This window comes from Phodopus roborovskii, unplaced genomic scaffold, assembly GCF_943737965.1.
Source record: "Phodopus roborovskii unplaced genomic scaffold, PHOROB, whole genome shotgun sequence".
NCBI lineage: Eukaryota > Metazoa > Chordata > Mammalia > Rodentia > Cricetidae > Phodopus > Phodopus roborovskii.
In genome coordinates, this window is record NW_026126540.1 from 14,088,040 (window position 1) to 14,104,568 (window position 16,529).

Here is a 16,529-nt window from a genome sequence, read left to right on the forward strand (position 1 = left end):
CTTCATACTTCAGGGTGATTGTCCTTGTGGTCCTGATTTCACTGAATCTTGTGGGAGTGACTCTTACTGTCACTGATTGCAGGCTTCATACAGCATTCGCCTGAGTTCAAGGTCACCTCTCTCTATATGACCTGAATGTACTACAGTTCTGGGTTGGCAGAGGGACTACACAGGTTCAGTAGGACCAGACAACCTTTCCTCACCTAATTAAAGAGACATGCTTATGAGTTAAGCACAGTTCGGCTATAATCAGCTCAATCTATTGGCATTTAATTTTGTCTATGAAGCACTGGCCCAGAACTGGGGAAGGGAGTAGGATTTCTAATTCAAGTATCTGTGTAGCTGAGTGTGTATACTGGCAGTATATACTGCCTGAGTTTGAGTCCTTATTCAATCATTTACTGAACCTTTTTTTATTAGCATTACAATAATGCTGAAAATTAGAATAATGATGGTGTTTATATTATTTAACATGGCCTTGTCATTAAATTTGATTCAACACACACACACTAGATGAAAACAAAAGGTCACACTTATAATAAGTGTGCAGTAGGCACTATAATAAATATTTGAGTATAGATATTATAGTGTCTACTGCACACTTATAAATGTGATCTTTTGCTTTCATGTAGTTTCTAAGCTGACTTAGCATCTTGTGGTATACTTTTTAGATCAGTAAATGGGCACCTACAATTAATTCAAAGTAAGTCCTATAGCTGGCAGTAGATGATATTATTGTCTGTAATTTTTGAAATGAGAATACTTAATATTCACTAGCTCATTAAGTCCTGCAGGAGCCTCATACACATGGCATCCTCATGGTGCAGATGTCCTGTGGAGAAACTGAAGCTTAAAAGATAACATAGTTCCCAGATGATGTATACTGAAGCTGAACTACAGATGTGAGTTGGGAGGATTCAGTAGTCTCATCCTTCATCATCTTGCCTTGTGGCCTCACTGTGACCAATCATGTCACAGGAGTGCTTCCAGTGATTGTATTCCCATTCCCTAGCCATCTAGATTGAAACCTCCCTTCACTAACCTTATTTTCTTGTCTGTTCTGACATGATGCCTTCACAGTACATCTCATATCAGTGGATTGAGGTCAGTAGGTGTGTGTGTGTGTGTGTGTGTTTCCACCACACCTTTCTTGTTGCCCAATTCTCTAACATCACAGAGGGGCGAGAATCAAGTACCAGGTGGATAGAACGAGGTCATGGAAAGCTTTGTACATCCCTAGATCTGTTGCTCAAGTTTCTATCTAATCCCCATAACTTTCATGGAGGCCACTGAAATGGAAGACTACTGGAGTCTCAGACAGCTCCATTTTTATTCTGAGTCTATTAGCTATGTCTTAGAAGAGCCAACCTCAAAACCATAAGGATCCATCTGCCTTCTAAGTGCTTGGGATAAAGGCATGTTCCATCACACCCAGCCTGATTCTTGCATTTTAAAATAAATGCTGAGGCAGGAAGAGTCTAGGAGTTTCCATTTGTGTAGTAGAGATTGTTAGGGAGTGTGTAGTAGAGACTGTTGAGGGTAGCAACATAGGCAAGCTTCAAAACAAAGGATAGTTTTAAAAGTGGAGTTGATGGCTCACATTGCTTAGACAGTTCATGATGGGAAAGTCATAAGGCTTTCTTCCCAGTTCCCAGGCTGCACACTTAACTGAGAAGTTAATGATTGATGAAATACTGGGATGAACTAAGCTCTTCTCAACCCAGAAAAGATGAGCTATGAAGTGAGTGGTAGTTATCTAAATACCCAAACACCTACCTTTTGCTTACACAAGTGGTTTAAATTACCTAGAAATCTAATGCCCCTTTAATTTTAGATTTAGTTGATAATTGTGTATACTTATGGGTTATAATTTTCTGCTTTGAAAGGGGCATGGTTAAATCAGGCTAATTAAATCCTTCACACCAGATACTTGATATTTCTTCATAATTAAAACATTTTATTTTTGCTTCCCCAATTTTAAAAGCAACTTTAAAATACACAATGTGTTCTTATTTTAGTCACCATTCTGTGCAACAGATCATCAATTTTTAAAAAACATTCTTTTTGTCTTTCTCATATGCACGTATATGGAGTGTTCTGACCTGAACACTCACGTATCTTGTGTCTTCCCCTACCTATCACTTTCTACTGTGCTCTTTTGAGACAGTGTTTCTCACTGAGTCTGACACTCATTGTTTTAGCTAGACTAGGTGGATCTCCCTTTCTCTGACCCCACCCTTAAGCCCACTCCCAGCAATGAGGCTGCAAGCACATGTGGCCACACCCAGAACTGTATAGCAATCATCTTATCCACTGAGCCATCGCCCCTGTCATGAGTTTATTCAATCTTTTTTGTCTTATCTAACTGAAACTTCCAATTCTTTTTTTTTTTATCAGCATGGCCCCTCAAGTAGTCTTTATCTTGTCTCTAGCAGCAGACATTTATCCTCTTCCAAGAGTCCAAGAAATTTAGAGGCTACATATGGGATGACGCGATATCTGTCTTCGTCTTTCTCTTTATATTGCTTAGCATAAGGTCCCATATTCCATTCATATTGTCTTGTGTGACAACATTTCACCTCATATCGACTGAATAGTATTCTGTCGTGTGTGTGGTAGCACATGCAGGTTGCCTCTACTCCTTGGCTGTAGTGAATGATGCTTAGGGAACATGGGGTTATTGGATCACATGTTCCCTTTCAGTCCTCCAAGGACCCTGCAAACAGTTTTCCACAGTGGTTCTATGAATTTGAATTTTCACCAACAATGTCTGAAGTTTCTCTTTTCTCCAGGCCTTTACCAGCACCTATTTTTCTTCTTAACAATAACCATTCTAATAGTTGTATGATGATGTTTTCCTATGTTTTGATTTATAGAGAAGCCTATTTCCAAGACTAGTCCTTAAACCCACCCCTTGGTTAGTTTTGTAGCATCTATACACACAGAAGCTACATGATCTTGCCTCTCTATCCTTTCTCCTGTAAAAGGAACAAACCTTATAAAACTGTATGAAGATTTGTTTCCTTTTAAAACTCAGCAGTGCTGGAGCTTGTTTTTCTGGACTTATAGTCTTACAAGGTGAGTTGAGAAAGTTCTCTCTATCAATCTTGGGTAGATTAGTACCTTACTTAGAATGCTAGGTCTTGCCTCTAGTCCTCTGGTGGCTTCAGGATAAAATCAACAATGTGTGGCTTTTTTGTTTGCCTTTCCATAGCAAGCCTCAGTTGCTTCTTAGCAGTTTCTTCTCCTAGAGACCAGTGACTTCCAACCACATGTCTTAGCTCAGTCTTTAGTTCTTAACTGTCCCCTTACATGTAAAATTCCCTCTAATTCTTCCAACTCACTCCTCTCTCAAGGCTATCACAAACCCTATATTCCTATTTGGGTCTCCCTTATACGGTTAGCTTGTCATGCCAGATTTTATCTGCCTGTGCACTTCAGGGAAACTGTGTACACACAAATAACATACAAATTGAGGAGATTGTATTTAGTAATATATGTGTATACATATATACATAAATTTGTGGAATAGCAATGAAAAATAAGAGTCTATAAATTTTAAGGAGCGTGAGAAGGGTTATATGGGAGGGTTTGGAGGGAAGAAAGGGAAGGGATAAATCTAATATTTTATAATCTCAAAAACAAAATATGCCTGTATGTATGTATATATGTATGTATGTATGTAAGTATGTATATAACCTGATACGGGGGAGGAGGAAGATTGTTTGTAATACTCTTGGGCATGGTAGGTGAAAGATCTCCCAGTGAGCTCAAGCCCCATTCCTTGGTGTTTTGAGGTCATGTCTCTTTCATGTAGCTCAGTCTTTAGAACAGTAATGGAAACCAGGCTGTCATGAACTCAAAATGCCTGAGCCTCAATTTCTGTATGTTGGAATAAGGTGAGCAAGCACCAACACAGCCAGTGCCAGTCTATTCCTTTTGAAAAGATTAATTTTTAAAATTTTTATTTATGTGCACCATATGTATGTGCAACACATGTGTGCCGGTGCCCTTGGAGTGCAGAGAGATAAGATCCTTGAAAGCTGGAGTTGTAAGAGTTTATGAGCTGCCAAATGTAGGTGATGGAAACTGGGTTCCAGTCCTCTAAAAGAGCAGCAAGGACTAAACAACCGAGTCATCTTTCCAGCACTAAATCCTGCTTTTCCAGGCACTGGAGAAGAATGGAGTTGATATACTTCATGAATTATCATATTTAGACATTTTCGACATGACCATTGGAGCAGCCACTCATGAACTGCTTTTATGCAATGGGCAATCTATAGCATCAAGCTTTCTGTTGGTGACTTGCTGATGCTTTTGTTGGAGCCCATGGAATGTTTCCTACAGTGAAGATCTCCACTGGATTTGACTACTAGCCCATGTTTTCTTTCACAGATCTGTAGAGTTGTGTTTAGAGAAAGGCTCCGAGCTGGACTGTTACTTCCTTTTAGATTCATTCACAAGGAGTTTTGGAACTTGTCCCATGTGACAGAAAAGGCTTTTGATTCACAACTCAGAAGACTTTTTCTTTTCTTTGTCTGGTGATAAATGCAGGCAGACATTCACACTCCAGCAGTGTGCTTGGCCTGCCCTGTAGTGTAGCAAAACCAGTCAGACGATGTTTAAAGTGAAGGGAATTTCATACATGTAGACAAAGGAGATTGTGCAAAGCACACATTCTTGGTAAATTTTCATGTACATCTTTTTCAAAGAATGTGCTCTTTGTGCTGTTGGCTACAAAAAAAAAAAAAAAAAAAAAAAAAAACCCAAAACCAAAGAAATGACTTAAGAGAACATCAAAATAAATTCTGAGGAGATATTCATATGTTGAAAGAAAGGAGTTTTAGTGGCGAGTCTCATTTTTAAGACAGCTGTGTAACCTTTAATTCACACGGACATCAACACATCTGTCAAAGACTGCTTTCCCAACACTCTGACGGCTAGAATTTTATCTCTTCACCATTAAGATTTCTCCAGAGAGCACAGTGCTGCATCATTTTGACAAATCTGAACGGGAGGAGATGAACACTGCTCATCTCGAAAACACATCAGGGCGAATGCCTTTAACCAGGCTCCTGTTTTCAGAGACCATTTTTCCATCATCACTTCAGATCTATCAATGTTCCTTTACTCCCCTTAAAAGCTATATTTTATATAAAGTGTAATTCTCTCCTCAATGGCTCTCCCTGCTCTGGGATCTACTGCTACATTGACAGATATTCTTACCTGCCTGGGTCACAAACTCAGGTGCAGTGGGAAGATGAAACTGCAAGGATGGAAAAGAGGCCTTGTGCTTCAGTCACCAACCAGGGAGCCTCAGATCAATAGCTATCTTTGCTCTCTGGAAATCCCTTTCCCTGACTGGCAGGGGAGAACGTCTTTGTGTTTTCCTGAGGAAACACGCATGGCTGTGGAGGGAAACCACTTGTGCTTTTCTGTTGAACTACCTTTGGCAGTTAGAGAATGACTACTTAATTATCAGAATGGAAAGTATATCAAATAACCAGGTATGGTGTGTGCCCATAATCTCAGCACTTAAGAGATGAAAGGAAGGTCTATATCCAGCTATGGCTATGGCTAGAAACCTGCAGCTGGTTGATGGGAAGAAGCCATGAGTTGTGGTGATGTACACTTGTAAACTCAGCACTTGGGAAATAGAGCCGGATGATCTCTGTAGGTCTGAGGCCAGCCTGGTCTACATTGTAGGTTCTAGGCTAGCCAGGGCTACACAGAGTGATCATGTTTCCAACAAACAAATGAACAAACAATCACAAAAACATCAAAAATCGTCAAAGAATTTGTTGATCTACAGGAGAGGAATGATAAACCCATGGACTAGTAAGGATTACAGTTTGTGGCCAAAGATGGCCCACTGTCTATTTTGATTTCATGAACTAGTTTTTTGAAATTCTACACTGTGATGTGTGCATTTCATAAGCCTGAAAAAATGGTAAAAAGATTAATACTATTACTACAACACTTGAAAATCATATCGAACTCACACTTTACAATAAAACTGTATTAGCTGTTGCAACCAGTTGTTACTTTACTGACTGTCACTCTTTTGTGCTGTGTTGACACTGAGCTAACATATAACTGAATGACTGTGATAGAGACCACGTTATTAACAATACTCCAAGAATTTACTCACTGTTCTTTGCACAGTATGCAGACCGCTGGGCTACACTCCTGCAACAAGTTATAGCTGTGCTACTTAAATACTTAACTGTAAGATAAACAGTTATGCTATAACAGTTAGCAAAACAATTATGAAGAGTTGTATATATGAAATGGTCCTATTTTTTCCTTTGTGTAGTTTTTGCTTCTTTGTCCTGGGAACAAAGTAAGCTTCATGAGAGCAAAAACAAAAGTTGACACCTGTGTGTTCATAATTTAGTTCTAGTCTCTAAACACTGTGTGACATATAGTAGTTGCTCAGAAAATAACAAGATTGGCCGAAGGCTGATGTGCTGTGAGGTTGTAGGAGGTGCACACATAGGAAAGCTGATATAAACACTTCTTTTTTATGTATTTATGTTAAGCACTAGGATGATGATTTTATTTATTTGCCTTATTTTTTCATTTAATTTATATATGTCAACATAAAAATGATACCTGTTAGTGAATTATAATGTTCAAATCAGGCCAAACTGATTTGATCCGTCATGCTGATCTTACACAGTGTGTGGCTATACACAATAATCATACCCTTAATATTTCCAAAAATCTTGAGGAAGGGATTTTTCAATGTTTACACCTGGAAGACGTGAAAAAAGTTTGATTAAACATATTTCTCTTTAATACATATTCTTATTTAATAATAGCAAAGTCAGCTCACAAAGAATCGTGATGGCTCCTATGTTATAAAGGAGGAGACAGGCTTGGGAAGGCCTTGTTTTCTGTGTAATGTCTCAAAGCAAGGAGGTCATAGACCAGACAGCAAAAGTCTATTGGGTTCCATGGTCTATGCTTCAGCCATGAGTTAACCATATTCTCTTCCTAAATTTCTAAAACTATGTTTTTATTCAGGGGAGAGTGAAAGGGGCAGGAAAAGTATAAAACAAAACATGGTGGTTTGTGGTAACAAGCTATACATGCTCACGTAGAATTTTTTTTCATTGTGTACATTGAGAGATTTATTTTTATTCAGTTTTATAGTAAGGCATGGACATTCTTGAAGATTAGGAGATAGCCTAGAAGGTTTCTCTGACTTCTATAGACCACTTCTTGCTCCTATTGGGTTGTACAGGAAATAGCTGCCTGCCTGTCCCTTGTTGTGACTGTGCTGTGACATTCAGTTAGGCTTTAGTCACCTTTGAACACTTCCTCACTCTGAGATGAAAAGTGCTATTTGTGAGTCACGGTTTCAAGGACATTGGCTCACAGCCTCTTGCAGCCCCGTATCCTGCGTTTTTGTCTCTGAAAGCTGTGTGATATTGTCTATTCATATTTGGTGATATAGGCTCTATTTGTGTTCCCCACAAGATATGTATTTTATTCTCTCTCTCTCTCTCTCTCTCTCTCTGTCTGTCTCTTTCACACACACACACACACACACACACACACACACACACACACACACATCAGCACAGTATTTAGAGTATACACAATTGTCTTTGTCTTCTATCGTAGAATGTAATTAGGTCTCAGGAGTCCCAGTTGCTTAGGAAAAGGATATAGAAAGGAGGAATGTAATGCTAAAAATAATGTTCCTTTGGGTTAGCTTGAGGTTCTTTTCTAATCTTAACTGAGTGGCAGTGACTGTGCCATATTCTGTATAAGCCAAAGACCTTCCTCATGCTCTGATCTACATTGTTGGCGAAATGGAGAGTGAGTTTTCCTTGTAACAGGCTGGGATCAGGGCAATTTAGAATGATTGAGTGCATTTAACACGGTTGGTGCCACCAGCTTCAGAATGGGTCAAGCAGCTGGCTGTTTCCTGCAGATAAGAACACTGTGAGATGCAAGCAAGAGTTGAGTTGGTAGCTGGGCGAAGAAAGTTGTAGATTCCAAACTTTCAAGGCTGTTTCAAAGGGCTTTCAGAAATTCCCGGGGCATGCCTGGACATTCTGGTCAGAATTCCTTACTGCTCTATTGTTCAGGCTTGCTTAGAGTTAAGGGGACTTTTTAGATGTTTGTAATTGAGTTGTTTCCTTCAAGAGCACTGCACTGACTTTTGAGTTATAAGCAATCCTGCTCATCACCATCTCTGTGACTTTTTTTTTTTTTTTGGTTAAAATGCATGCTTGCCATGACATTTCTGCTTGTAAGCCTGAAATGTTGTTCAGTAGACTCCATCGTGATCTTTCCTGTTGATGATGACACCACTGGGAACTTAGCATGCTTTATTTGGTTTAGCAATGATAGACATTGCATTTCTATGCAGTGACTGAGATCCAAACAACTTGAGTGGCATTTTAATAAATATCAACTATGAGCACACAGTTGAAGAAATGACATTTGCTTAAAGATACCTTATGAGGTTATGTATGAATATGTAATCCTTTTCCAAGAACACTGCTGTGCTTGCACGCTTCCTATCAGAAAAGGAAAACAGAAACAAAAACAGTTCTTTCTCCTGCTTTCCTTCTTTGGAGACTCCGGTAATTGATATGAAGCATACAATTTCTCTTTGAAATTTGTGAATTCTAAAACTTCTCCCCATCCCTGGCATCCTGGTGTAGCCTCCAAAAATCAGACAGCTGTTATTACAAACAGAGGCTGCTCTGCTCAGACCCTGAATAGACAATTATAAATGTCTGGATTCTTTCCTTTCTTGTGGTGGTTGCTTTTAGATGTGGAATCAAAACAGACTAACCAACCAGAGGAGGCTTGAGCGGTGATTAGTAGCCTGCTCCTGCCACATACGCACATTTTGTTAAATTTTCTCCTCATTGTCTGTAATAACTTTCCACTTTATAAGACTTATAACTGACCAGGAATATCATTGTTATTAAAATATCAAAACTTGTGAATACACAGGGATCATGGAATTTGTTTAATCAATGTCCCACATTGAATGGGTGAGAGTGAGGGTGTGGAAGAGTGGATGAACTTCCCAAGGGCACTTGTCTACTCAATAGAGCAGCATGCTGAGTTCACTGTTTGCTTTTCTGATTCTGTAGATGGCCGCCCTCGTCCTATCGTTCTCTGGGACTCATCTCTAGCATCTGCAAGCAATGATAGTCATTCTTCTGTTAAGATCACGTGGGGAACATATCAGCAGTCACTAAAACAGAAATGCTGGCTGAATGGCCGGGTTCCCAGACCTGAGTGGGGCTGCACTGAAATCCATCACCATGAATGGTCCAAGATGGCTCTCTTTGATTTTTTGTTACAGGTAAGTCTATCTGGTTCCCTAAGTGGTTGTCTAAGACTGACAGTGTTTTCAGGTCTCAAAGGAATCTTCAGTACCTGGAGTTTCTATGAATTTGCAGTTTAAGTTCTACTGTGCTGCATTTGGCCAAGTACAACATACATATTATAAAATTTTATATTCTTCTAGAAGTTTCTGTCCTGCCCTGTCCTTCAGCCATTCAGTCCTAAATAAACACACAGAGGCTTATATTGATTATAAAGTGTCCCTATTGTTCAGTCTTATTACTAACAAGCTCTCACAACTTAAATTAACCCGTAATTCTTATCTATGCTTAGCCATGTGGCCTGGTACCTTTATTCAGTGTGGGATTCTCATCTTGCTTCATTTGTGTCTGACTGGCAACTGAATCTAAAATTTCCAGAATTCTCCTATACTTCCTGCCTGGATAATGGCCAATCAGCATTTTATTAAACCAATACAAGTGACAAATCTTTACAGTGAGCAAGAGGATTATCCCATATCAGATGATTGTGGATATTCTTTTAAAAATTACTTTCTAAAGAAATAATCTACTGGCTAGCCTGCAATTTACCCACTCATCCATCCTGTATAGCTACAATGTATTGTGCTATGGGGTTATGTTTCACCATATTCTGTGGCCAGCTAAAGTTTGATGAGGATGGGTATCTCATTCAAGTTCTAACAATTACTGAGAATACACATACACATATACCATGATCATTATCTTTACTACCACACTCCAAATTTTTTGGTGTTTGCTTTCTTTGGAAGTAGAATAGTTAGGAAACCATAATATATGAAATGAAAGCCAGTTCCATATCAGAATTTCTGGCTGAAATTAGTTCTGATTGTTCTGAAGTCAAAAGAGGGAGAACATGTGCCACAAAATAATGAAGAGAAATTATTTGAGTAGAAGTAAAATTAGAAAACTGTAGAAAAGCATGAGAGGAACATGTATATGACAATGCTTCATAGTAATTAATCATCTTAAATATGCCATTTAAAACATAGCCTTTGTCCAAGCAAGTGCTGGGGCTTCCTGCCTGTGGACATAGGAAGTAACACAAGGGAATGACTCCTTTTCACAAGTATGTGTGGATTGTGTCACCCTATTGTTCATTACCCTAACTAGCCAGAACAAAGTCCTTCTGAGAGTACTGGCAGTCTTGACCCCTATAGCGACATTGTTGGCTATCTTGAGTATGAATGTGAACATATGAAATCATCACTGTGAATTTTAAACATGCACACATATTCTATATACCTTGAAATAATAATATAATAAACTTACCACTCATGGAATGTTTAAATTGTGCCAGCATGGTTCTAGGCACTCTGGTTCTAAACACTAAGATAGTAAGTTAGGAACTAAGTACAATTGTTATTCCTAGTTTAGAGATGAGGAATCTGAGGCAAGCATATGTCTACCTCTAATCTTGCCAGGGCCACATGGGTAACATTCACTAGTCCCCAGAGTCAGACTGAGAGTTCTGCATTAAGAATCAAGCCTCCAACAACTGCTAACTTTGTCCCTTGTACAGGAAATAGTACCATCTTCAGCCACTGTTCCAAGCGAAAACTTGAGAAGTCAGCTGTGTGCTTCTATGAGGGCCACATCCATAGTGACCAAAGTCTTGATGTCTCTTGAATTGCTTTCTTGAAGGAATCATTAATTGGCCCCGTCTCAGCTCAATTCTCTGGCCTTTCTTACTTAGATGATTCCCTCTAATCCCTTCAAACTGTATGAGCCAAGATCACTTATGACAAAGGTTGTGGGTCTGCAGGGCATGGCTCTACCTGCTTCTGTAGTCTATGCTGTTGCTCCCTTTACCTGTGGTAGGAAGGTTTTCCTCCTTGAGATCATGAGGAAGAAGTTTAGGCAAGGCTTTTCCAGAACTTGATCAAACCAATATATCAAGTGGGAGCTCCTTACTCTGGTTTTTAAGTCTAAAACTCAGTTTCAAGTTTAAAACTCAGAAGTTGCATTTATTAATTGTCAATTTAACTAGTATTTGCAAATATACATATATACACACATATATACATAGATATGTAAGTAGCATCTGTTAGGAGGGCTTATTTTTTATTTTTCATTATTTCTATGAAAAGGCAAGAGGCTAATTTTCTTTAGATAATGTATTATTTTATCATTTTATGTGTCAGGTCTTCTTCTCTACTGTGGGAAGTAGAAGGTACTATGATGTTTCTGTCAACCAGGGTGATGAGCTCTTATTTGAATTTTTCAGTTTTACATCATGTATGAGATTGAGAATATTATATAATTCAGGTATTTAGTTTGGTTTTAGTAAATCTCTTCTTCAAATCATTGCCATCTTAGAACTTTCCTTGTTGACTAAACTTTGCATATTGTGAAAAGGAGCCCTTATTAATGTCTACAGCTTTCTGTAACATGAACAAAGAACTGAGACAATCAACTTATGAAGAGAAAAGACATGAAGGTTCACAGTTTTTAACATTTCAGGTTGTTGTTGGTTGACCCGATTACTTTGGGTGATAGAGTGTGGTGGAGAAAACCTGTTTATGTCACAGACAGTAAACAAATGACAGAGAACAGAGGGGCCAGCCCCCTACAACTTCCTGTTTATGTTTCCTCAGGACAGATAAACAAACATTTGTCACCTGTGATATATCAAAGAAATGATCCATCCAATCCAGCTTGGTGAGCCAATGTGCTTAGTGACTTTATAGGCAAATGGGGAGGAGGTGGTTACTTTCAATGGTGACAAATATTGCTACATCACCAAAAAGTGGCATATTCTTCATGGGTAGAACCTCATGGCAGCTGAATTGTAAAGTTCAGACTTCTTATATATTCTGGTACCTCTCAAGATCATATGCAGCTTTGATACACAAGTAGGTTTGGGCACATAAGCAGCTAATGACAGAATTGTTTGACTTTTCCTGGGGAGACATGAACAAATTCTCTTCACCTCATCTAGGGTATCAATGACAGACTACAGAAACAGTTCTACCCAAGTCTGACTTTACAAACCCATGATTTATTGAGGTTACTTACAGATGCATGGACGGAACATTAAAGGAACAGCAAAGGCAGCTGTATCACTGAAAAGCCCAGTCCAGGATGCTAGGACTTATGAGAGCTGCATCCCTGGAGCTCCCTGTGTGTCATATAGGTGGCATGTAGTTAGTTCCACACACACACAGAAGATTCTCTTTTATTTCTCTAGTACTATTCACATGACCTCACGGAGAGGCCTTGTGATGCTCCCTATAGAAATGAATGTTACAATAGGAGATATATGCCTAGTAATGTGCCCTTCCTTCAGCTTTGACACACTTTCTGCCACCCTTTTATGATATTCCTTGAACTTTGATGGGGATAATATAAGTGCCTTGAAATTTTCTTCCAATTATAACTACACATTAAGTCTCATTATACATAGAGTCACATATTCTCAGTAATTTGACCAAGTATGAGTCATAGTATCGAGCACTTATAACAACAAAAAGAAGTTTTGTAAAGAAAAATATTTAGAAGCCAATTTGACAGGCAAGACAACTAGTATAGGTATAGGACTTTTCAGTAGTGTAAAAGCCATGGAATATGAAAGGAGCTTCTATCTTAGTTTCAGCTTCAATTTTCAATATTCTAAAACCAAATGTGCAATGTTTTTGGCAACAGGGACTTATTCTTTATGTCTGGCATCAACCAATAGCAGGAATTGCAGACTTGGTGGTTTGTGAGAATTCGGGGGCCTCCGTGTCATACTTAGATGTGACTTTGGATTTCACCTGGCTTAAGATCACTTGCAAAGAGTTTCAATTGAGCAATTTTCTTTATCAGGAGGTCTGTAGGCTTGTCTATGAGGGATTGGTCTTGATTGTTAATGGAGGTAAGGTGGTTATGGTTTAAGAAAGCTAGCTAAGTCTGAGCCTGAGAGTGAACCATAGAGTAAGCTGGCAAGCAGCATTCCCCCATAGTTCCTGTGTTGAGTTCTTGCCTTGACTTTTCCAGGTGATGGATTGTGACCTGGAAAGGTAAGATGAAACATACCATTTCCTCTTCTAAGTTGCTTTTTGCCAGAGTGTTTTATCATAGCAACAGAGATGTAATTAGAACAGGGGGTAACCTATTCCTGGCACCAAGGTTTTTATTTAATAACATGGATTCTTCGAGTGCCTTCCCCCCCACTCAAACAGAGTGCCCTCACTCAGCATCTTTAGCATCTGTTTTCACTGTTCCTTTAGATGTGTTTCCAAATTTGTAGCATACCCAAGACATTCAAAGGCATTATGTAATGAAACCTTTTTATAGATGGCAGGATGCCTTAAGGCTTACCATTACCCACTTTAAGAAAGTGCCAATTGGTTTTTGGATTTAGAAGCTAGAGTTAGACTTTTCAAAGTGTAGGGTGGACCTTGAAAAGAGCATTAAAGAATCTTACCATCTGTATCAATTGTTTTATAAAAAGAGCCTTGTTGAATAGAGTGGAATGGATGGAAAGCATGACCATATTTAGCCTTCTTCAATCTACTTGTTCTCCATTAGCTGTCCTTGCTTCCTCATCCCTGAGCACTGTTGTGTGACCTCTATGCATCTCTCTACCCTAGATGGTTTCCACTGGGCTGCCTTACACTGCTTGGCTAAATGTGGGTTATGGCTGCACTCTCATCAGCTGTTCAAGCACAGACTCAGGTCCAATGCTGAGGCTGTTATCACTCTTTCAGTCTTATATGGCTCCATGAAGTAATCCTGGGCTAGGCATACAATCAATACCCCCAGTATAATTTTCTTGTAGGGGAGAGACGTACACAGAATAATTGCCTACTTCTAGGACAAGCAATCCTTTTTAGCTGTACCACTCTGTCTTCCATCCTTTCTTCCATGTCTTTGGTGAGCTGGTGCTTAGTCATCAGAGCCTGCTTGGGGTTCACTACACAGCATTCAGTGTTCAGGTTTACACTAAGAAATCTGTCTTTACACATATCTTGTCACATTGGATATTGGGTGTTCTGGATACACCCCTTTGTGTAATTCCCAGTTTAAACATTTAAGTCATTCAGATCTACCATAACATCTTCTATGTCATCAAGATCATGCCCTACCTTTTGGGGATGTATTTCTTTCTTAGTTCTTCAGCAAATCCACCCCACTAGGTTGGTGAGCAGGCACAGAATGTCATCTCCCTCACTCGCTGTTTACTTAGTAATGTTATTCCTTTTGTCTTCTAGTCCCTGATATTCATGGGTACCCCAGACAGCTATAAACACATGTCTCTAATGGACTACTTGAGCCAGTTCACTGGGGACAGATTTCCATTGTATTGTATCAAGGGTGTGTGAGCAGTTACCCAGTGTGTCCACATCTTTGGTACCCAGACTGATCCCACTCACTCTCATATTCCATGTCACACTGCCTCATAAGCCAGGTTATGGGAGCTTCTTTTATTTCTTGTTTAAATTTTTCTTTTCACAATCCAAGCACTTCAGATATGGAGTTTTCTCATAATTATGGTTTCTTCTATAATCTTTCACTAAAGGTCCTGTGTGCATGCTGCTGAGTCATGGATTTTCTCTTCCTTTATATTAAGGATTTCACTAATACTGAGGGATATCATATATCATTTTCTCACTTTCTCCCTCCACACTGACTGATTCTGCTCAGAAGTTTCATGTTTTTTATCTCAGGAATGGATGTTTAACAAATTCCAATTTTTTTTTAAATTCTCTTTCTTTTTGTGTCTGTAAGAAATAGCAAGCCAACACTTCTTTCTCATCCTTCTCTTTTTCATATTTTTTTCCAAATCAAAGGCTAATATAAAGGATAACATAAACAATTCCTTTCTTATAAGCCTTCTTTTGTCTTGGAAGATTGCTAAGCCTCAGTTACATGTTTTATTGCCCTTTCCAATACCATGCAACTGACACCACAGTAACTTATGATCCTAAATGATAAATTCTCTAGTCTCAATTTGGGTTTGTGCTTGTACTCACATAATATGTACATCTTACTCATGGAGGCATATAGTTCTGTACCACACAGAGAAAGAGGGTCACCTTGAGTCTCCTCCAAGGATGATCTGCCCTCTTATGGCTCTATCTTTGGTGTGAGTCAGGAGCTAGCTCCCAGTATGTGGTAAATGAAAAGGACCCATGGTGAAAGTTGCAAGTGGATAGCACATTTAACAGTAAGAATTGACTGTAGAGTTAAAACTGGGTTCCAGGAACATTAGGGTTAATAAACAGAAACTTGCTGTGGGATATGAGATGCAAGTAGACTAGATAAGAGGAAGAATGAGGCTCTAGCCAGGGACAGCAGGCTGGTGTCTCTCCCTGAGGTTTTTGAGGACCAGATGGAAAACACTATTGCCCTTCTATGTAGTCTTGCTTTGAAATGCATTTAGTCTAAATTGGGAGTGAGTCTGGCTTCTAATAATAACTTTCCAGTGTAGTGACCACTCTAGCTGACTCCATAGACAAGGTGTTACATATAAAGCTGTGCTAGAGTTAACTCTGCCATGCTAAAGCTACAAGTCGATCAGGTAAATGTGAGAACAAGGAGAGCTTAATACATTTATAGCATTTGAGTCATTGCAGTGTCAGAAGTAGCAACAACAGCCAGTTAATAGTTCGCAGATAGTCAAAATTAGTATCTGTTAGCACAAGTCAGAGATGGCAGAGAGTGACTTTAATCACAGCTAGCAGAGTGTTTAGTGCATGGTGAGATCATGTTTAGGCTCATGATCACTTCCCCGCTTGGCAGGAAAACTTGCAGAGTGTGTGGGCATTCTATTGAGTTGGCCCAATATAGCACAGAGAGCTAATCAGTCTCATAGCAATTACCTCATCATTTGTCCAGTTTTCCTATAAAAACCCTAGACAAGGAAATTTGGCATATTTTTCTTCTCATGGAAACCCCTCCCACTCTTAAGAGTTTCTCTGAATTTTTCTCAATTTCTCATTTTCTGTAATGCTTCTGAATAAAGCTTGATTCTGCTTTGTATGTTCCCATGAGAGTTCTTATTTTTAGGCTTCAGTAATGTGAGAAAATAGACTTCAAGCACTGTTGCGGAATGTCTAACACCTTAGGTCCCTGGATTATGCACAACTGGGATATGAAAGATTTCATTGTCCTAACCGTCCTGCATCAGTTGCATACATGTCTTATCCCACAGCAGGGTTCATGCACTTGCCATTGTAGAGAGGT

General features: G+C 39.1%; 1 protein-coding gene across 1 annotated transcript in view; it reads left to right on the top strand.

The window, feature by feature from the left end:
* Window positions 1-16,529, top strand: part of Gask1b (golgi associated kinase 1B) — a 42,638-nt gene that overhangs the window by 6,211 nt on the left and 19,898 nt on the right. Inside the window, exon 3 of the mRNA XM_051199476.1 lies at window positions 9,126-9,340. Coding sequence (XP_051055433.1) covers window positions 9,126-9,340 — 215 coding nt within the window. The remainder of the gene's footprint in view (window positions 1-9,125; window positions 9,341-16,529) is intronic.